A 23,555-nucleotide genomic window follows, 5' to 3' on the forward strand; every position below is an offset into this window, starting at 1 on the left:
CACTGCAACTTCTGCCTTCTGGGTTCAAGCTATTCTTCTGCCTCAGCCCCACCGAATAGCTGGGACTACAGGGACATGCCACCATGCCCAGCTAATTTTTTTGTATTTTTAGTAGAGACGAGGTTTCACCATGTTGGTCAGGCTGGTCTCAAACTCTTGACCTCAGGTGATCTGCCCACCTTGGCCTGCCAAAGTGCTGGGAGTACAGGTATGAGTCACTGTGCCTGGCCTTGCTCCCCCTTTTTGAGTTCTTGCAGTGTCTATAGGCATGTTCTGTACCCTTTGTACTACACACATTCATATGCTGAGTATCATTTCATGGATTAGTCTAAGACACCCTAAGTCGCTTATGAGTTTCTTGAAAGCAACTGAGGTCATAATCATGCACTGAACATGATACTGTGCAGAGAATAACTTCTCTAAACACTCGCTAGTGGTTTGCCTGGTTCCGGGTACTCACCCATCTCCTCTCCCATTCTCAGGTCCTTTTTGTGCCAGATGCCAACTCTCCTTCCAGTACCTTAAGGCTATCATCATCCAGTCCTGGTGCTACTGTCTCTCCTTCATCATCAGATGCAGAATATGATAAACTGCCTGTATGTATATTATGTACTTCATGCACTGAAGTTCATTTTTATTAAAGAGACTTTTTGTGAGTTGTAGAATTGAACATGTTAATTTTCACAAGATTATATCTGAAATTCTCCCTAGATGGTTGAGATTAGGTAATTGGAGCATGCATCATCTCCAAGGGAAACTTATTCACATTTAAGGTGTCAAAGGCAAAGATGGCCAGACACAGTGGCTCACGCCTGTAATCCCAGCACTCTGGGAGGACAAGGCAGAAGGATTGTCTGAGCCCAGGAGTTTGAGACCAGCCTGGGAAATATAGTGAGACTCTGTCTCTACAAAATATTTTAAAAATTAGCCAGACATGGTGACTCACACTTGTAGTCCCACCTACTCAGGAGTGGGAGGATCTCTTGAGCCTGGGAGGTTGAGGCTGTGGTGAGCCATGATCATACCACTGCACTCTAGCCTGGGTGACAAAGTGAGACCCTGTCTCAAAAAAATAAAAAAAAATAAAAAAAAGTTTAAAAAGGCAAAAATGCATGTCTTGTGTAAAAGTATGAAGTTAAATTTCCAATGACATGGATAGTTTACTTGTATTCATCCTTTTTTAAAAAAAAATAAATTGAATCACAAGTCTAATATGAATTTTTTCATTTAGGTTAGTGTTTTTGTTGTTGTTGTTGTTGTTGTTGTTGTGTGTGTGAGACAGAGTCTCTCTCTGTCACCCAGACTGCTGTAGTGCAATGGCACGGTCTTGGCTTACTGCAGTCTCCGCCTCTTGGGTTCAAGCGTTTCTGCTGCCTCAACTTCCCAAGTAGCTGGGATTACAGGCACCCGTCACTATGCCCAGCTAATTTTTGTATTTTTAGTAGAGACAGGGTTTCACCGTATTACTCAGGCCGGTCTCAAACTCCTGACCTCAGGTGATCCGCCCACCCCGGCTTCCCAAAGTGCTGGGATTACAGGCGTGAGCCACCCCACCCAGCCCAGTGAGGTTAGTTTCTAAAGACATTTCATGAGCAAGTTTTATGGGTTCATACATATGCCTTTGCTTAAAAAAAAAAAAAAATTAGTTTGATTTGGATATCTGTTATTACATTTGTGATATTTTTGAAGGACAAAGGATGTTTGCCTGTTTAATGTTCCACGTAAATAGAAATAGTATAGTCACAGGGAATTTATGGGGCTTGATCTACCCACATAATTTGTTTGAAAAAGTGCTTTTATTTGATTTTGAAATTTTTTGCTTTCACAAGGATGCTGACTTAGCACGAAAGGCCTTAAAACCCATTGAAAGAGTCTTATCATCTACTTCTGAAGAAGACGAGCCAGGTGTGGTGAAATTTTTAAAAATGAATTGTCGATACTTCACCGATGGAAAGGTATATAGCAATGTAATTTGTTTTCTTTCCTTGAAATCTATGAAAAACTAAAGGTTACAAGTTACTGGAACAGAGGCTACATTAAAAGATCTTACCCAGCGTGTCAAGTTTAGATTTGACAAGCATCTATTAGTTTTCCTCTATTGGATGCCTGGCCATTTTGCTTATTGAGGTAAATGTTATCACAGAGTGGAAATGTGATTCTTTGCGACCTTGGATTCATTGTTTCTTTTCTTTTAGTTTGGGCCTATGAATTGTTAGGGAGATAGTATAATACACATATAACAGCAAACACTGGAGTCAGACTCACTGAATTTAAATTCTAACTCTACCACCCACTAACTCTGAGACCAGGAGCAAGGCATTTACATGTCTTAAGCTTCCATTTTTCTCATGCGTAAAATAGGAACAATAAAAAAATTAATAAGAGTGTTGTAATGAAAAGTGATAATTTATGTAAAGAATTTAGCACCTAATCTGGAAAATAGTAAGCTCTCAACCTGTATTTGCTGTTGGTGATATTAGTATTAATATCTGCTTGTATCCTGTTTTTGGTTTTTTGGTTGTTGGTTGATTGTTTTCTGGGTGTTTTTTGTTTGTTTGTTTTCACAGAGAACAAATTCAGCTTTTAGTGAGCCTCTGGAGAAGGGACTATCTTGATAACCAGTGAATTCCTGTGGTCATAGGAGACTTCATATGAGTTTTAGATAATAGGAAAAATATGTTACCGATGTGCATTTATAAAGTTGGCAAACAAGAATAAATAATGCTTGACATAAATAAACTTTTCTTAAAGACAGCTTTATTGAGATGTGATTCACATAACCTACAGTTCACCCAATTACAGTGTAAAATCCAGTGGTTTTTAGTTTGTTCACATAGTTGTGCAACCATCACCACAATCCATTTTAAAACATTTTTATTACCCAAAAAGAAACTCCATAACCATTAGTAGTTATTCCCCATTTCACACTCTCCCACCCTATTATTCCCCTCCCTGCTACCCCCATCTCTGTGAGGCAATCACTTACCTACTTTCTGTCTTTCTGTATTTGCCTATTCTAGACAATTTATTATTCCTCCTTTCTAACTGTAAGTATATATCCTTTGACCAATATCTCCCCCATCCTTCTCTTTCCCCTAAACACCTACACCTCTTTTTTTTTTTTTTTTTTTTTTTTTTTTTTTTTTTTTTTTTGGTGAGATAGAGTTTTGCTCTTGTCACCCAGGCTGGAGTGCAATGGCACGATCTCTACTCACTGCAGCCTGAGTAGCTGGGACTACAGTTATGTGCCACCACGTCCGGCTAATTTTGTAATTTTAGTAGAGATGGGGTTTCACCATTTTGGCCAGGCTGGTCTCAAACTCCTGACCTCAGGTGATCCAACTGCCTTGGCCTCCCAAAGTGTTAGGATTACAGGCCCGAGCCACCACACCTGGCCCACCCGTACCTCTTAGTCATTACCATTCTACTCTCTATTTCTATGAGATCAGCTTCTTTAGATTGCACATATGAGTGACATCATGCAGTATTTATCTTTGTGTGTTTGGCTTATTTCATTTAACATAATGTTCTCCAGTTTCATCCGTGTTGTTGCAAATGACAGGATTTCGTTCTTTTTTTATGGCTGAATAATTTGTGTATATATAGCACATTTTCTTTATTCATCTATTGATGGATGCTTGGGTTGTTTTCATATCTTGGCTATTATGAATAATGCTGCAAATAAACATGCAAGTGCAGATACCTCTTTGAGATATGATTTCGTTTTCTTTGGATATATACCTAGTAATGGGATTGCTGGATCTACAAAATTTTTACTAAGATAATCACTAAACTCATTAAAAGTACCAAAATAAAGTATTTGCCCAAAGAAAGTTATCTGTATCCTGCTGTTCATAGTAGATAATATCCCTATGGCCATTAAGGTCTCTTTTATAATTTGAGCAAGCTTCAGACTTTTAAGACTTCACCAAGCTATGACTTTTTGCTTTTAATCTCCATAGTTCAGCTGTATTCACTCTGGCTACAAAAGTTTCATATTCCTATTTATGTTGACTTTTGTTGGATGTGGGCTTTCTAAATATTTTAAAGAAAAATATCGGGACTATTCTTTGGCACTATAACTCAGAAACAGCTGCTCCCTTAGCACAGAACCATGCACTTGTTAGACACATGGGGAAGACTTGCAGAGTGAATTGTAAAGCCCCGTATTCTCGATCGGGAAAGCACTTGGACAGCGCCTCCCATTTTGTAGACAGAGAACTAGAAAATCTAGGAAATCTGAGATGTGTATGTGAGAACCAGGATCTGGGAAATCTGAGACGTATATGTGAGAACCAGCTGTGCTGTTGCAGCAACTGTGATAGAATCAGGCTCAGTTGGTTGCCTCAGTGAGCCACATCTGTTTTCTCTGCCTCACCATCCAGCATTGCCTTTCTTCAGCCTGTTTTTCTGGTCCTCACAGAGGGGATGTAATTGTCACATAGGATACTGTGGTTCACAAAGTCCATGGAGTGGCCATCTGAGTTAGTTAAAGCTCTGTGGTAGTTGCCGAAAGCATTTCTGCCTGAAGTGATTCTGTCCTGTTGCTTTCTCCCGCAGGGTGTGGTTGGCGGTGTCATGATTGTGACTCCTAACAACATCATGTTTGACCCTCATAAGTCTGATCCTCTGGTTATTGAAAATGGGTGTGAGGAGTATGGTCTCATCTGTCCCATGGAAGAGGTGGTTTCCATTGCGCTCTACAATGACATTTCTCACATGAAGATCAAAGATGCCTTGCCATCGTAAGACATTTCTTTGTTTGCCAGGAAAAAGGGGGTGTTGAGAGTTAAATGTAGCTTAAAAATGAGGGCATTGGCATGATTGCGGGATTGTGTAGACGTGGTTTCGAAGGTGGAAGATTTGTGCACTGAAGAAAATGAGAAAAATGAGAAGAAATGAAAAGAATAAAGTCAATGAGGGGAAAAGTTGAACATATAAAGATTAAAGGAGAAAAGGAAGCCATCATGTTAAAATAGTATTTGTTTGGCTTATTTTTCTAAAAAGCAGTGCATGTTCTTAATGAAATTATGGAAGAAGAAAGGCATTTTTCTGAAAGAAGTGTATCCAACTATCAGTAAGAGAATAATGTTTTCTTCTGGGTATAACTAAGGAGAGTTATGTTTGTCTTCATTTAACTTCTAGGAAAGGCAGTCTCCCTGACTCATTTCCTCCCTCAGTCCTGCACAGAGAGAGGTTTGGGTCAAGTAGAGTAGTAACCACCTTCGCATGCTGTGAAAAGGGAGTAATACCAATTTGCTTTTTCCGTGAAATGTAGATTAACTTCAGTCCTGATTACTTTTGCCTTAGAATGCAGGATTTATTGTTAAAAAAGAGAGGGAAGCTCCCCAGGAAAAAAGAGAAAGAGTTAAGAAAGCTCAGGGAATTGATTAACTTATACAGATGATCTGATTTTTACTGTCCTTTTGCTCTACTGTGTCTGTTTCTCTATAAAAACCAGCAGTAAAAAATTTTAAAAACCTTCAGTGATGGGAAGAGGTGGAGCAGTAGGTCCTAACAGTACAGAGGGAAACTAGCCCTTGGGGCTCATATGAAAAAAAAAAAAAAAAAGGAAATTACTAGGGAGCTAAACCAGACACAAAATCCCTGGCAGTTTATGCAAGTAGATTCCCCTGGACTCCTACAGCCGTTAGAATCTGGTCCAGGCAGCCCTTCCCCAACCTCAAGCCACTGAAGATAGCACCACAGCATGGGCCCTGAAGTAGTTTCCAAATTTTGCTGCCAGAAGTGTCTAAATGGGTGGCCAAACAAATAGGGGCATTGCCTACTGAAATATGGCTCCTAAGGGAGTAGTACCATTGCACATCTTCAGCCTAGGATCTTAATTATTCTATTTAATAATAGACAGTACCTCTTTAATTTTTTTTTTTTTTTTTTTGAGACGGAGTCTCGCTCTGTCGCCCAGGCTGGAGTGCAGTGGCCAGATCTCAGCTCACTGCAAGCTCCGCCTCCCGGGTTTACGCCATTCTCCTGCCTCAGCCTCCCGAGTAGCTGGGACTACAGGCGCCCGCCACCTCGCCCGGCTAGTTTTTTGTATTTTTTAGTAGAGATGGGGTTTCACCGTGTTAGCCAGGATGGTCTCGATCTCCTGACCTCGTGATCCGCCCGTCTCGGCTCCCAAAGTGCTGGGATTACAGGCTTGAGCCACCGCGCCCGGCGACAGTACCTCTTTATATAAAAACTTATCTCATTGTGAGATTATGTTTAATGATCTCGATTATAAGGGATAATGCCATGATTACAGGAAAAGAGCAGAGTTAAGAATCAGCTTCCAATTTGTTGAAATTATTTCAGGGTTGCGCATTGATTCCTGCCTTGGACGCAGGTATATAAAGGATTTTTAGTCTAATAAACAAGAATGTGTGAGAATCAGTGTGAAATAAACTTTGTATTGTCTTCAGAATTTCATAAATTGTTTAAAAGTTAAAAATTACTTAAAACATCATTATTACCGACAGTTTAATAACAGTAAGTACAAATTACCCCATGGCAACGTGCAATAGTTTTTAAAAGTGGATGTGTGTAAAATTCCTCCATCCTCACCTTCAACTTTGGTACTTGTGTGAGAGTGTGTGTGTGTGTGCCCGCACGCGCGTGCATGCACACACGTGCAGGACGTTTTGTGGCTCCAGCTGCCACAGTGAGTAAGAAGGGAACAACTGAAAGGATTATTGATCATCATTAGGTGCCCGGCTAAGTCTAGAAAACATTAATTAACAAACTAGCCAGTTGATACCATTATGTACACTTGGCAACTGCACTGCAGAAAAAGCAGATAGTGAAATTAATCTCAAGTAGGGAATGGGCAGTTTGGATTAGGTAAAAGAAGAAAGGGGTAGACAAGGTAATCTAGAAAGCTAATTAGAGTGCAGTTGAAGGTATTTTTGTAGGGGTCAAGCTAGGTAGAGAAGGGGAAGAAAGTTTTGCTTATTAATCAAGTATGTGGAAACTTGGGTTTCTTTGTTGCAGGACTTCTGACAGCCTTTAATATGCCTAATTAAGTTTTGAGTTCCAATAGGGAGATTATGCTACATTTCACTAACTTATTTGAATCTAGGATGGAAACATTTTTAACATCTCCTGAGATGCTGGTGTTGGGCAAAACATTTTGTGTTTGCAAGTTCCTGCAGAACAGAGATTCTGTCACAATTGTATTTCAGAATACAGCACTTAGGGGCTCAATGAATGCTTATTAAATTGAAATGAATTATAAATTACGAAGGCTTTTTAAAGCATTTGTTGGAGCCAACCAATTACGTAGGCCTTTATTTTCTATTGGAAAAAGCATGAACCTTTCATGCAGATGGTTTATAAAGTCACTTTGGGAAGACAGGCTTTTGGAACTTCAGAACTTCCTGGTATTTTGTTGCTTTATTGTCATAACCATTTATTTCAAAGTCAAAATAGCAGATAAAGTTTTATCTGAAGATGATCTGACCTTTTTAGAAAATATAATTATTTCTGAAAATTGAAATGTTATTCTTTAAAAGGGTTTTTATATCTCTGCATTTCAACCCAGTAATGACACTACTAGTAGCAGTGGTAAGTGGATGGGTTTACTCAAGATATTTCCAATCATATTTTTTACACATATTTGAAATTATTACTATTTTTATTTATTTTCAACTTTTATTTTAAGTTCAAGGGTACATGTGCAAGATGTGCAGCTTTGTTACATAGGTGCGTGCCATGGTGGTTTGCTGCTCTTTTTAAAGTATATTTCTTGATCATTTATTTTACACTTGGGAGAACATGTTTAATCAATATTTTTATGTAATTCCAATCTGGGAAGTAGAGCATCTGTTATTAAGGAAAGATAATTGACTGCATCCCAGTACAATGTGTTTCAGCTGATAAACGAGCTGCACCATTGCTATAAAGTAAAGCGATATTGTTATAAAATGAAATAGTTACTTAAGAAATGTAAGTATTATACATAAGAGCTTTTTAAATAAGATTCACTTTTCTATACATTTTTAAATTATAAGATGGAGCAATTGCCATATACCAACAATAATAGTGGAAGCTTCCTCTTGCATCTCCTTTGGGAGTAGAGGGCTGTCTATGATTAGAAGCATCAGATCCTAAGCCATGAAACCCAGAATCAGGGTTCAAGGTCAGTTACTTTATATGGAGCAGTTAAGTGAGTAGCTACTAAGTCAATGAGCATTTCAAAATTAGTGTAATTGTTTTCTATACTATTTGATGAAAAGGAAAAGGTTTGCACATTTAAGGAATTTTAGACATTGATACTAAAATATTTCCTCTTCTTTATCCTTTCCTTCGTAAAAGTCAGATACATTATTATTTCACATTTAGAAATCTTATGGGTAACATCTCCATGTTCATGTATAACTTCCAAATTCATCATGTGCTTCCAGTAGGATATGCAACTCTCATGGTTCATTCTTTCACCATTTCCTTTAGTTGACTTATGTTTCATTTTGAAATTTCTTGATTTTATTTTTTTATTCTGAAATCATTTGAACATAAATTTAAGTTGTGGTATATTTATGTATTAGTTTTTCGTTGCGTTTCTGTTTTGTTTTTTGCCTTTCCTCCATTTTGTTTTTGGTTTTATTTTTAACATTCCATGTGCACCCACCATTTCTCCCCCAACAGTGACCTACCTCAGGATCTTTGTCCTCTGTACAGGCCTGGAGAATGGGAAGACCTGGCTTCAGAAAAGGATATCAACCCATTCAGTAAGTTCAAATCTATCAACAAGGAAAAACGACAGCAGAATGGAGAGAAAATCATGACTTCGGATTCCAGACCAACAGTACCTTTGGAGAAGTCCACAGAACACACACCTACAAAGCCCTCAGGCAGCTCTGTGTCAGAGAAATTAAAGAAACTGGAATCTTCTAGGGAGACATCCCATGGCTCTCCCACAGTGACTAAGCTTAGCAAGGAACCTTCCAACACTTCTGCTGCATTTGAATCTACAGCCAAAGAAAACTTTCTAGGGGAAGATGATGATTTTGTTGACTTGGAAGAACTTTCTTCTCAAACTGATGGTGGAATGGACAAAAAAGACACCTCAAAGGAGTGCCTTTCTCTTGACCCAGAGGAACGAAAGAAGGTTGAGTCACAAATAAACAATTCAGCCGTGGAAATGCAGGTGCAGTCTGCTCTAGCCTTTTTGGGAACAGAAAATGATGTTGAACTGAAGGGGGCGCTAGATTTAGAAACCTGTGAGAAGCAGGATATAATGCCAGAAGTGGACAAGCAGTCTGGTTCACCAGAAAGCCGGGTAGAAAACACACTGAACATACATGAAGATCTAGATAAAGTTAAACTCATTGAATATTACCTAAATAAGAACAAAGAAGGGTCACAGGTATCTGAAAATTTGCAGAAAACAGAATTAAGTGATGGAAAAAGTATTGAACCAGGGGGAATAGACATTACCCTTAGTAGTTCTCTTTCCCAGTCAGGCAATCCCCTAACTGAGGGCAATAAAGAGCCAGATAAGACCTGTGTGAAAGAGAGAGAGCCCCTCCCAGTAAAACTGAACTCTTCTACAGAAGAAAATGTGATTAAAGAGGCTCTAGACTCCTCTTTGGAATCTACTCTGGACAACAGCTGTCAAGGTGCACAAATGGATAATAAATCTGAAGTTCAGTTGTGGCTGTTAAAGAGAATTCAGGTACCCATTGAAGGTAAGCTGTTTTTCTTTAATGCCTTTATATTATGTTGTATAATTGCCTTTCTACAATTTGCACATGTAATACCCAAATTAGTACAATTATTTGAAAACAATGTTTTCTCAAAAGAGTATATCTTTGTTGATAGCATTAACAATTGGAGAGAAAATTTACAAGATAAGGTATCTATTTTGGAACTTGAGCTATGACATAGATCTCTAGATACCTACTTCAAAAGTAGTTTACTTTTAATCTTTCAAGCTACTTCCTTTTTTTTAACCTTTATTTTCTAAGTCTAGAGGAGTTTAAACTGTTTTTGAAGAGATCTCAATTCTAAACTGAATTGCATTATGTTATAATTGGATTATCAGTAGCATTCATTAATATGAATTGTCCCAATTCTCCATTATTTGCTATTCTGTTGGTTTTTATACTTATTTTCAGTATGTAGCAACTCATGGGATGTACTTCAACCTGAAACAACCAAAGCTTTTTCCTTGTGTACTAAAAAAGGCTTGAAAAATTTATTAGTCCTGATATGATGTTGTAGGATGTTTCTGCAAAGTTTTGACTAAGAGAGGATTGTGCACTATCCTTTTTAAGTTGAAAAGGTCTTCTATTATCAATCTGTCAATATTGAGGAAGAGTTTTTTCATGTGTGATTCAGATATACTTCCTTCAAAAGCAGAAAAAAGCAAGACCCCACCCATGTTCCTGTGCATCAAAGTGGGAAAACCAATGAGAAAATCTTTTGCCACTCACACTGCAGCCATGGTCCAGCAGTACGGCAAACGGAGAAAGCAGCCAGAGTACTGGTTTGCTGTTCCTCGGGAGAGGTGAGTGTGGGCTACAATGGAAAGTCTGTGGGTCTGTTAGGTTTGGATTGCATTTTGATATTCCTTATCTTAAAATACTTCATTTTATTATTGATTAAGAGCTTTATCTGAATTGGAGATTTTAGAATTCTAGAAGGATATTATTTAAAGTGGCTTTCTGCTAAATGGTGATTTTAATATAACAAATATGGAGCCGTCATAGGTACTATGTTCTGAACCACTTTCATAACTTTCTACCAAGTTGATTTTTAAGTGAAAGAAGAATTTGATGTTCTCAAGCACCAGTAATTAGAAGTGATCTTTCATTGAGGATGAAGGAATACTATGGAGCAGATCCAAATGCCTGTTAAATGCGAGAAAGAGGCAGGATTATAATATTTAAAGTGCTTACAATTCTAGGGAATGAAATATTTGTTGGCTTTATGGAGGGAGTGTCTATAGCTCAGCAGCATAAGAAATGTGATCCCCTGGATAGGTTCAAGGAGCTGTATACTCCTAGAAAAGATTGTATTTTTAAATCACCAAAGAAGATACCTTCTTGGTTATGTGGCAGTCTAGAATAGGAGGGATAGTGGCATAGAAATTCTTCAACAGTATATCACTGAGGATGTCTTTATAATAAAAATAATTAGGGAATATTCTTTTTAGAAACAAATGTTTTTATTTCATATATGTGGTAGAATAAAAATGTCTTATAGAGTCCCTGCAATTAGTTTTCAACACAGTTAAAACCATGCATCTTGCCTCTTAAAAACATCATCATCTAGCCAGACCTTCTGGCTAACACACCTGCCAAGAGCAAACACACTCGGCAAGCTTCCATAACATGATTTCTCAGTAAACAAAATTAAATTCTAAGCAAGGGTGCACCTTCTGGCTGATTATTACCTAGAATGATCATTCTCATCGGGAGAGTTGTCTCATTTTAATAAATTATAGTTTAATGTGAAAAACAATAGGCTTTTTATTAATGAATTTGCTAACAGCTTTTACCTGTCTTAGACACAAACCCACATTAACGCAGGCATTAAACATAACTTGTTTTGCATTTATGTAATATACTCCTTCACCTGTGCCTGCAGCCCCCACAGTATCTCCTGGAAATTTAGGGATATGGAGGAGAACGAGGAGAAAATGTATCTTTTTTGGTTATTATTTTAGAGTGTTTCAAAGAAGCAGTGCAGATTTCTGAAGCTCTGTTAAAATTGGAGTCCTAGAATCAGAATTTTACAGCTAAATAATACCTAAGAGATTTAGGCCCATTCTTGATTTTCTAGGTGAGGAAAACAAAGCGCTGAAACTTTCAGTTACATTGTGGGTTGTGTAAACTTGATCATCTGTCAGAAAAACTACCTATCATATGTATCACTTTTTCTCTGGGAAAATGTATTATTTATAATATAAGACAATTGTGTTTTTTTCGGTTGTGTTATCTTTGCTAGGACTGTCTGCACCAAGGTCTCTTGTAGAATAACTGAAGCAATCCCACACATGTAATTATTTTACTGTCATTTTTAACCCAGAAGAAATCTTAAAGCTAAAATAGTACTTCTCTTTGACTTCTTATACCACTTCAAGTGGTTTTTGTAAACTTTTAAAAGCAGGTCAACTTTGCGAGGCTGAGGTGGGTGGTTCACCTGAGGTCAGGAGTTTGAGACCAGCCTGGCCAATATGGTGAAACCCCATCTCTACTAAAAATACAAAAATAATTAGCCTGGTGTGGTGACAGGTGCCTGTAATCCTAGCTACTCAGGAGGCTGAGACATTAGAATCACTTGAACCCAGGAGGCAGAGATTGCAGTGAGCTGAGATCACACCACTGCACTCCAGCCTGGGCAACAGAGTGAGACTTTGTCTCAAAAACCAAACAAACAAAAAGAAAGCAGGTCACTGGTGGGATTCTATTCTATTGTATTTTATAGTGTCCATTACTTGTTTACCTTCGGGTAGCAAATAACCTGGTAGCAAATACCTTTGGGTAGCAATTAAATACTTAGTTTTCTTTCTTGAACTAATTATGAATCAACCAAATATTTTCTTGGAAGTGTTATGTTACACTGTGTTAATGACAATAGTTTTTTTGTGTAGATGTTAGGAATTTTTTTGTGGTAACCATTGCTTCATGTATTTCCATGTCTACCTCCCCTGAAGAGACCCACGTTTTAGTTTAAGTAGGGGGAAGATGAAGCAGTCCCATGGTTAATTCTCATCCAGACCTCCACAGTAAGAAATATTTATTCTTGTTTCTACTTCATGAAATTCTTCAGGACTTAAGGCTCAACAGAAATCCTTAAGGGGGAGCTAAGAAGTGGCATGTACAGCTTTTCTCACTTCAGTTATAATTTCTGGATTCCCTCGCTGCAGCAAACTGAATGTTTCTACTTGCCTTTCTGTTTAATGGATCCATGCATCCATAGGAGTTTCAGTTGGCAGAGTGAAGCCACCCTAGGAGTGGCTCCCTTCCCCTTCATGGATTGCAGTGTCCTTTTCATAGACTTTATAGATATGACGACTTGTTCTGTTTAGGCGGGTCTCTTTGACTTATCCACTATATTGAAGCTCCTTGTCACAGGATAATTAAATTTTGATGGTGTCACTTCACAAATGTACGTCTCACTGTTTCTCTCTATTGTTCCTAATACTTTTTAAAAATGTTTACCTTTTCCTTTATTGTTATTACTACTAAAAAGTTAACTCTACCAAATCGCTCCTCCTTTATTTACAACGTACCCTGTGGGTTTCCCAACTCCATCAATGTATGAATAATCTACCAAGTCAGACCATAGAGAGGGCAGGGCTGGGGGGCCAGAGGGTGGTAAGGACAGCAACAATGGAAGCCTTGCATAGTCTCCGTTAATCTCCTCTGTTTTGGGTGAGTTTTTTTTTCTGTAGCAATTCTTACTAAATTTTAGATACTAGAAATTAGAGATGTGAAGTAGTTAAAAACTGCCTAAATACGTAATAGTCTTATTTACCTTGGTAGAAGTTATCAGAAGATCTAAGACCGCCATGAATCCAGGAAAACCAGCAGTTTCTTCTTGCACACCTGTACACTGCGACTTGAAACACACTCAGGTTCACTGAGAATTAAATACTTGTTAACCTTCTGTCCTCCCTGTCTCCATTGCAGCTTGCAAAATCAGGTGCTTCTCTTGAGACAGCTGAAGATAATAGTGGTGTGCTGGGGAGATTTACAGTTTCCACAACTCTACTTATAAACCTGGCAGATGCTGGCTCCTGCTTTCACTCTTGGTGCTAGTTTAAACATAAGGACAATGTTCCACCGTATTTTAATCATCTAGTACAAAATTTCTCAACCTTAACACTATTGACATTTTGGACTACTAGTTTGTTGTTGGGTGGGGGTGGGGGTGGATTGTATGTTTAGCAACCTCCATGGCCTCTCCCCACTATCTGCTAATAGCATCTCCCCAGTTGTGGTAAACAAAAGTACCTCCAGAGGTTGCTAAAATGTCCCCTGGAGGACAAAATCACTTCACATTGAGAACCACTGGTCAAGTACTAGACCCAGGCCTGTGTACCATTCTGAAAGTGGGGTTGTAAGCCACAATAGCTCAATAATGTAAAGATTTGACTCCTGTCCTCTCCCCTAGAAGAGGTGTAGAGTCTTGGGCTGAAATAATGATCCTCAGAACCAGGCAGACGTGAATGGGAATCTCCAGAAGTGGGAGCCCTTGAATGAGATACTTTATCCCCTTGTACCATAACTTCTTAGTTTAAAAAATAGATCAATAAGGACAACGTGAAGTTTAAAGTTCGATGCAGAAGATACCTTACACATTCATCATCACAGACAAGGAGAAGGCAGAAAAACTAAAGCAGTCCTTGACCCCTGATTTGGCAGTAAAGGAGCTAAAATGAACCAGACACACTGATTTAAACTGTATTAACCCATTTACCGTTTGCACCAAGAATACTGTGCTGGCAGCAAGCTGTACTTTTTTTTTTTCCCCCTAAATGGGAAATGGGTTGAGATATTTTAAAAATTTTAAATATAGATGATCATAAGCATTAAGTAATTAGATCATATTTGAACAAATAATTATTGAGTACATACTACCTGGCAGGCAGGCACTTATTTACCTAGTTCTAGGTAAGTAAGACTGGGACCCTATCCCGAGAACCTTATGAAAAGTGATTGAAGATAGTTTTTAACACCTTGTAGAGATATAATATTCCATGAATTTGGATACTGTTTTATATTTTAAAAACCAACATTGTCTTTTTCCCTCCTTCCTTTTCTTGTTGCTAACAGATTGTTCTTGATTAGAAAGAACCAATAGTTCTTCTCTAGAGTAAAACTGTTCTCTTTTTTCCAATTATTTATAGCCTTTTAATCTCTGAAATGTTTTATAATAATTAATTCTATATTATTCAGCTTTTAAAATAAATAAGATGAAAATAGTGTTAAGTAGCAGGAATCATGTACAGTTTGTCAAGCCATGCATAAATGTTTAATCCAAACTTTAAATTGGTTAGTGTGATTTGTATAATAAGTAAACTAATAAGAAAGCGAAGGGAGAGGAGGAGAGGGAAAGCTCATAGGGTTTACATTTTTATTTTTGTTTAACTTGAAAAAAAGTATGCTGAGATAACTTTTGTTAACATTTGAACATACAGATAAACCAAAAGGAAATGGGGAAAGAATCTGTTTTGCAATCGGCTTTTTTTCCGCTTAATATGCTGTGTGCATTTTCCACATCATATGCTGCGTTAGGCCTTTCTTGGGTTGCTATAAAGAAATACCTGTGGGTGGTTAATTTATCGGAAACAAAGAAATACCTGTGGGTGGTTAATTTATCAGAAACAAAGGTTTAACTGGCTCACAGTTCTGCAGGCTGTGCAGGAAGCATAGTGCTGGCTATCTGCTTCTGTTGAGGCCTCAGGAAGCTTACAAAACCTAGGCAGAAGGCAAAGACAGTGCAGGCCTCTCACAGGGCAGGAGTGGAAATGAGAGAGAGTGGGGGGATTTGCTACACACTTTTAAGCAACCAGATCTCGGGAGAACTCACTACGGCGAGGACAGCACCAAGCGATGAGGGATCTGCCCCCATGACCCAAACACCTCCCACCAACCCTCACCTCCAACGTTGCGGATTACATTTTGACATGAGATATGGCTGGGTCACAGATCTCAACCATATCATATGCTATGTTATTTATATATATACACACACGCACACACAATACAGTTAGCACACCATTATGTTTTCTGATTGATTTACTCATGTACTTACTTTGGATATTAGGTTCTTTTGAATTTTTGGCCATTATAAGCAATGTTACTTTATTTTATTTTTTATTTTTTATTTTTTATTTTTTTTTGAGACAGAGTCTCGCTCTGTCGCCCAGGCTGGAGTGCAGTGGCCGGATCTCAGCTCACTACAAGTTCCGCCTCCCGGGTTTATGCCATTCTTCTGCCTCAGCCTCCTGAGTAGCTGGGACTACAGGCGCCCGCCTCCTCGCCCGGCTAGTTTTTTGTATTTTTTAGTAGAGATGGGGTTTCACCGTGTTAGCCAGGATGGTCTCGATCTACTGACCTCGTGATCCGCCCATCTCGGCCTCCCAAAGTGCTGGGATTAAGCAATGTTACTTTAAAAGTATCTGTAAAATCCTTCAGGGAGTCTTATGAAATCAAAGAATATGTTTAAGGCTTTAAATACATGTTGCACATGAAAGTGTGTGGCCATGTATACACCCACCAGCATAAGAGTATCCTTTTCCCCAGATGCTTGGAACACTGAGTGTTATGATTCTTTATATCTAATTCGGTAGATGAATAAAGAAACAAATGTAGATATAAAATGTCTTATTTTAAAGGTGAGTGAGCACTTTTTATATAACATTTGTTTGACATAAGGTAAGGCTAATTGAGGCCGGAGAGTTTTGGTCCTGTGTGATTCCTTTAATAAATAAATTTTATGGCTGGGTGTGGTGGCTCATGCCTGTAATCCCAGGACTTTTGGGAGACTGAGGTGGACAGCTTGCTTCAGCTCAGAACTTGAAGACCAGCCTGGACAACATGGTGAAATCACATCTCTACAAAAAAATACAAAAATTAGCTGGATGGTGGCACACACCTGTAGTCCCAGCTACTCAAGAGGCTGAGGTGGGAAGATCACTTGAGCCCGAGATGTTGAGGCTGCAGTGAGCTAAAATCGTGCCTCTGCACTCCAACCTTAACAAAAGAGCAAGACCCTATCTCCAAAAAAAACAAAATTAATTTTAAAAATTATTTATACCTTAATATAAAAATGTGTAATACATTTATTTGTTAAAAAGTATTCTAAAGTTCTGTTTCTCTAATTGGCTTCTATTTAGGATCAGCAAACTAATTTGTACTCAATAGACAGTTGTGTTTTGTGTTTGCACTTGTGTTTAGGATAAATTCATTATGTATAAGTTAAATTGATTCTGTTTTAGAAAGCATGATAAGTTATTACATAATGTCAAGCATAATTCAGTGTCTCACAATCTCATTTAATATTTGGGATTTTTGTGCTTTCACAATAAAAATGAGTAACGTATACATGCACACACAGGTATCTGTCAGTTTAAAAGGTATAATCTATGTTGTGTGTATATACCTTATAGTCCAATTTGAGACTAACAGTAGTATTTCCTGTAGTATAGTTCATCACCCAGAGTTCTCCATGGTTGCCTGGACCAAAGAGTAGAACCAAGAGCTCAACTCCCCTTTTTAAGAAATCGTACCTTTTCTTTAAGTCAACATTTCCCTCAAGATACTCAATGGAAAGCTACTCCCATGAAAAAGTAATGGAATAGATAATAGGTGTTTTATAGTTAAGTATGTGTCATACTTAGTTCTAGCTCTGTCTAGAGCAGAGCCTTAAGCTCATAGTTTTTATTCCCTAAATAGGCTTCTTTAAGAATTTCTTAGTTTTATTTTCTATTCTCTATTATTTCTCCTGGTATTGGTATAATGGCACACAATTAATTTTTACTTTATCTCTAATCACATTTTAATGTTATGAGATTACTTTCATATCAATATATATTTAAAGACATGTTAGTCCAATCTCTGTTGGCTTTAAATTCTTTACTATAGTAAATGCAAATTGGGATGTATTTCCCTTTTCCCTTTTTTTTTTTTTTTTTTTGAGATGGCATTTTGCTCTTGTCACCCAGGCTGGAGTGCAATGGCATGATCTCGGCTCACTGCAGCCTCCATCTCCTGGGTTCAAGTGATTGTCCTGCCTTAGCCTCCCAAGTAGCTGGGATTACAGACACCTGCCACCATGCCTGGTTAATTTTTGCATTTTAGTAGAGACAGAGTTTCACCATTTTAGCCAGGCTGGTCTCATACTCCTGACTTCAAGTGATCCGCCTGCCTCGGCCTCCCAAAGTGCTGGGATTACAGATGTGAGCCACCATGCCCAGCCCCTTTTTGACATGTTGAGTAATAGCATCCATACATACAAAGACCATGTAGTAACATTTTGCCCATAAAAGCTATATTTTATTGTTAGGAGTGACTAGTTGATGACAGATCATAGTCAGGATTTTTAAAGTCTCTTTGTATCTTCTTTTTGTGTTTCTAAACTATTCACTCTTGATTCTGGAATGTTTAAAGCAAAGCCTGAAAGTCATGAGTACTGAGCTTTGCATGATGTGCCATCCATCTGAAATCTTACTCATTTTTAAAACTGTGGGTGCTAAGCTTCATTGGACCTTGATGTCATTCAGGTGCCTGAATTGCAACATTATAAAAGCATCAGATTATTCTGGTTGAGCACATATTTTTACAAAGATTATCCCATGTTATCTTCATCATCCCAAGGAGGATTTCTACTCTTAAAAACTCAGAGGAATATCAAAGAAATTAACCCACTACCTCAACTATCACTTTGCCCAGATCTAAATCAGAGAGCATTAAGAGAGCAGGTGGGACACCAAAGTAATGCTGTTTTTGACTTTGTGCTACTCTGATTCTGAATGTAATACTTGAATATAACAATTGAATATAATAATACTTGTAATACTTGAAAATAACAATTTCCTATTCTTTAGTTGCTCTTCTTAAAACCTATTTTGTTCCTTATGTCTATGATAATCTTCTAAAAAAAAAAAAACTATTATCATCTTGTTTCATTCCCACAAAAATATCTTAAGCCTTCAGGACTAATGTCTAAACCCCTTCTTTATTTTTAAAAACCCTTCATAAACTGGCATACTTCTCCGGCTTTTTCTTGCTCTGCTTAGATGTGTAGATTTACTGACAGTGGTCACTTTCTTGACTTCACCAAACAAGTCTAGCCTGACACCTTTTAAACACTATATTTTGGAACTCAGGTGGTTTCCCTGTCTTCTCTACCTGTGCAGATCCTTTTGTTTCCCAAAACAATACACAATACCATGATCATCTCTCCCTGAACTGGCAAGTATGGTCCTTTCCTAACTTACCTTGACTGGTAAACAACACATAGGCACTAGGGGAAGGAACTGGAGCCTCCAGTTGCGAAGGTGGATGCGGTTAAACAATTTGTGGCTTAACTCAGTGGATGCCGTGCTTAGCTATGTAATAAGAACATTTAGGAGCCTTTAAACATATGAGTACCTAGGTCCTTCCTTGAATATTCTCCCTCTTTGGATTTGGATTAGGACCCTAGAATCCCTTAGGCGTCGCATCCTTCATATGATGATATGCAAAAGCGTATTCTCTTGTTTTTATTTTACATTAATGTTCATAACATTTAATGCCATTGACTGTCTCCCCTGTTTCTTTAACATCCTGTCCTTCTCTCTACCACCTCTTCCCAGTTTTTTCCTTCTTCTACATCCTCTTTAAATGTTACCCTTTCAATAATGTTTTTATGATATACACAATTGCCTATACCCAGTAATCTAACTCTCTCTATATGCCAATCATTTCTAGCTATTTTTAATCTAGAACTTTCTACCACATCCCAAACATATACATACCTACTAATCTTCACTATTTCGATCATCTGTGGATCAAACAAACTTAAGACTGACCATGCCCTAAACTTTGGTTTCTTTTTTTTTTTTTTAAGACAGAGTCTTAGTGGCGCAATCCCTGTTCACTGCAAGCTTCACTCCGCCTCCCGGGTTCAAGTGATTCCAGCCTCCCGAGTAGCTGGGACTACAGGCGCCCACTACCACGCCCAGCTAATTTTTGTATTTTTAGTAGAGACGGGGTTTCACCTGTTGACCAGGATGGTCTTGATCTCTTGATCTCATGATCCACCCGCCTTGGCCTCCCAAAGTGCTGGGATTACAGGCATGAGCCACCACGCCCGGCCCTTCCATTTTTATTCCTACGAGTATCTCCACAACCTATTCCTCTTGTTTTCTTCATCATAGTAAATGGTACCAGTAAACATTCAGTTCCTTGAAGTGAGAATATGGGCATAATCTTGCTTTTCAGTCACCTTCTCACATTGGTCAGTCATTGTACCTAGCTTATTTTATCCTTTTAGCATGGATCTCTTGCTTCTATCAGATTCTTCTGTGGACGACTGACAGTGTTTCAACTGTAAGAAACGTAAATTTCACTTACTGGATGGCTTGCTTGGGATGCCTGACTTCTTCCTCCATACCCACATCACCTAAGTGCACATAAGAGCTCGAATGTCTCCTTTGGTTTAGATGCCTCTGCTAAACTCCCCACCCTGCCATAGCACTTACTACATATACTATACTACAGCTGTGGATTACTTGTGGCTTTTCCCTACCTGACTTCAAGTTTCCTGAGGGCAGGGACCAAGTGTTATGACATTGTGTCCTGCAAACATCATAAGGCCTAGTTGATAATATTCATTTTTTTAAGAGACAGGGTCTCATGTTGCCCAGGCTGTAGTGCAGTGGCGCAATCATAGCTCACTGCAGCCTCGAACTCCTGGGCTCAAATTATCCTGTATCCTCAGCCTCCATAGTAGCTGGGGCTACAGGTGCTCGCCACCACGCCTGGCTAATTTTTAAATTTTTTTGTAGAGACTGGGTCTCACTATGTTGCCCAGCCTAGTCTTGAACTCCTGGCTTCAAGCCATCCTCTTGCCTTGGCCTCTTAAAGTGCTAGGATTACAGGTATGAGCCATTGTGCCCAGCCTATAATACATATTCCTAAACATTAGTTGGATGGGTACATGAATAAATGAGCTTATAATCTAATAAATAAAAAATGTATTCTATTTCTTATAATTAAAATTATGTAGACTATATAATATTTAGAAAATACAGAAAAGCAAAAAGAAGAAAATTGAAATCTCATAGTTTTTTTACAGAGAACTAACTACAATTCATTTTATCTGTATAGCCTTTTAACCTTTCTTTCAATGCAGGGATTAATCTAATAACACTATATAGATCATACATATATAGTATATGTAAATTGCTTTTCCTTAAAAGTGTGTATTTTTCTGCCATTTAATATTCTATTCACATGCATTTAGTGAGCATGCATTACTTTTATAATGAGAAACAATCATAAAAAATAAAATTGATTCTCCTATTAAACTTGTTTTACAATGGAAAGATGTCCAAGTCCTAAGGACCTTCATGAAAACAGCAAAATGCTCTTAACAGCACCTTTTCTTGGAAATAAGGGATGAATTAAAGGAATTGCAAACTGACCTAGTTTTCTAGCATGAAATCTTTAACCATAGTTAATGTGGAATTTTCTGATCAAAAGTCACCTTGCTTCTACTGGGATCATGGCTAACCTGGAATCTTTAATGACTCCTGGCACCAGGAAGACCATAATCTTGAACAGTTTTTAGTACTGTACTTGCTGGAACAACTGAGGTCCTACTCAGCCATACCAGGTATATTTCAGAATACAAACCCTGTGATTTGTAAGTACCGCTTACCAATATGTTATACTGTAATTTTATGACGATTCTTTAAGTTGAAAGTCACTAGTAAAGAAAAAACGCAAAGAAGATCTCCAAAACAATCCCTAAAAGAATTATCTTTTTGTCTTCCTATTTAATATGAATTTTGGAAAACCCCTAAATAAATATGTAATTATTGATTATTTTATGTTTTAAAGTGACACTCCTTGCTCTTCCTTCCTGGTTATTTTACCTTTCTTTTAATCAACTGAAAATTCTAGAAATTCATTACCCTCCAAAAACACCCTCTTAGACAACCACCCCCCAGTAACTTCAGTAACCAGCTTTGGCAAATACCTTGAGTTAATCATTCACTCTACAGTCAGACCTAAGCTCATGAAAAAATAACCTTCTTTGTAAGTGAGCTCTTCGCAGTGCTTTCTGGTGGCGGAGCAAGCTTTGAGACAAGTAGCTTTGGAGAATAGCTGGGGGTCCATTTCCACTGCAGACTTATTAATCCCTGCCAATGGGTGCTGCACACAGTGTTTGGGAGTAAGTATGCAGAAACAGTAATGATTGCAAACCTAAATGCCTGCAGGGGCTGTGGAATGTGGATGAGGGAAACTTGAGGCCAGGGTTAATTATACAGCTCCTTCTCTACCAGTCGCTGCTATGGACCTCTATAGCAAGGTGGGAATGGGAACATGGGCCTGGGGTGTTGCTTCATCTTCTCATCTTTTTCAAAAAGGAAGCCGAAATATCGATTAAATGTGTTAAATTTCCCCAATTGTTAAGTATTGTCCACTGTTTAATTTTAAAGATAGTGAGCAAAGAAAACATGTTTACTTCTGAAACCACACTGTGGGCTGCCAGCCTGAGTCCTCTGGCATTGATATTAATATAAACTTTTAAGTTTTTATTCATTTTCAAGTAATCCTTTTTATAACTACAACTCTTGTTTTGAGCTTTCTCAAAAGAGCATTCCTATTATTTTTGGTGAACCAAAGAGTATTTTTCTTTCCAGCTTTATTGAGATAGAGTTGGCAACTTAAAATTATATATTTTTGAGATGTTCAACCTGATGATTTCATGTATGTGTACATTGTGAAATATACATCACAATGGAGCTAATTAAACATCCTCATTACCACACAATTAGTTGCCGAACTAATTCGTAAAAGAAGTTACACAAACTTCTTTTTTGGTATGTGTGGTAAGAACACTCACTAGCAAAAAAGGACCTGTCTACAATGCATTGTTAATTATAGTCACGTGGTTGTACGTTAGCGCCAAAGAAGAGTAGTTAGTTGGTTTATAAATAAAGTTTTTTTTTTATATAGACACACTAAGACCCTTTAAAAATGGACATTATACATGGGTGTTACTAACCATTGATTTAATTTGGAGTTTTAGAATACTGAAACTGGAAGAGGCCCTATAGTGCAAGGAAGATTACCTTTTTCACATGAGAATTTCCAGCCAGGCCGTTAGGACTGGATTTTAAAAGGCAATCGTTTTCTAGCAGCAACCTCTGTGATGAAAACTGCTTTGTCCTACTGGGCTTCTGTAGCTGTTTTCAGAAAGGAACCCCCAGAAGTTTTAGACAGACATGCATTTGAATAATTTATGATGGACAATACAAGTGACCAATGAAACTGCATGCACATGCATTTCAGTACTTTCTAGGGTACATTCTTTTTTCCTTTCTTTACATGTCCTCTTTCAGTATTTCCCATTCTCTGTGCCATAATATACTCTGAAGAATGTTTTTAATGTAATGTCTATTAAATTGTTTAATGGTTCCTGCTTATCAATTTTAAGTCAAGTGAATTTAGGGATTATATTTTGCTGTGTGTACCCCCAGTTTCTTTTTTTTTTTTTTTTTTTTGAGACAGAGTCTCGCTCTGTCGCCCAGGCTGGAGTGCAGTGGCGCGATCTCGGCTCACTGCAAGCTCCGCCTCCTGGGTTCATGCCATTCTCCTGCCTCAGCCTCCCGAGTAGCTGGGACTACAGGCGCCCACAACCGCGCCCGGCTAATTTTTTGTATTTTTTTTTAGTAGAGACGGGGTTTCACCGTGGTCTCGATCTCCTGACCTTGTGATCCGCCCGCCTCGGCCTCCCAAAGTGCTGGGATTACAGGCGTGAGCCACCGCGCCCGGCATCCCCAGTTTCTTTTCCTACCCATCACGCAGCTTTTGATAGGGCAATAATGT

At 38.2% G+C, this 23,555-nt stretch overlaps 1 protein-coding gene across 42 annotated transcripts in view; it reads left to right on the forward strand.

The window, feature by feature from the left end:
* The window catches only part of NCOA7 (nuclear receptor coactivator 7), a 159,889-nt gene that overhangs the window by 106,707 nt on the left and 29,627 nt on the right, over positions 1-23,555 (forward strand). For 18 of the 42 annotated variants that reach the window (XM_015137491.3, XM_077999379.1, XM_028847073.2 and 15 more), the window contains 5 exons: positions 483-596; positions 1,830-1,955; positions 4,561-4,745; positions 8,644-9,686; positions 10,339-10,507. In XM_015137491.3, coding sequence (XP_014992977.2) covers positions 483-596; positions 1,830-1,955; positions 4,561-4,745; positions 8,644-9,686; positions 10,339-10,507 — 1,637 coding nt within the window. The remainder of the gene's footprint in view (positions 1-482; positions 597-1,829; positions 1,956-4,560; positions 4,746-8,643; positions 9,687-10,338; positions 10,508-23,555) is intronic. The other 24 variants (XM_077999368.1, XM_077999387.1, XM_077999386.1 and 21 more) reach the window with 5 other exon arrangements.

This window comes from Macaca mulatta, chromosome 4 (assembly GCF_049350105.2).
Source record: "Macaca mulatta isolate MMU2019108-1 chromosome 4, T2T-MMU8v2.0, whole genome shotgun sequence".
NCBI classification, from domain to species: Eukaryota; Metazoa; Chordata; class Mammalia; order Primates; family Cercopithecidae; genus Macaca; species Macaca mulatta.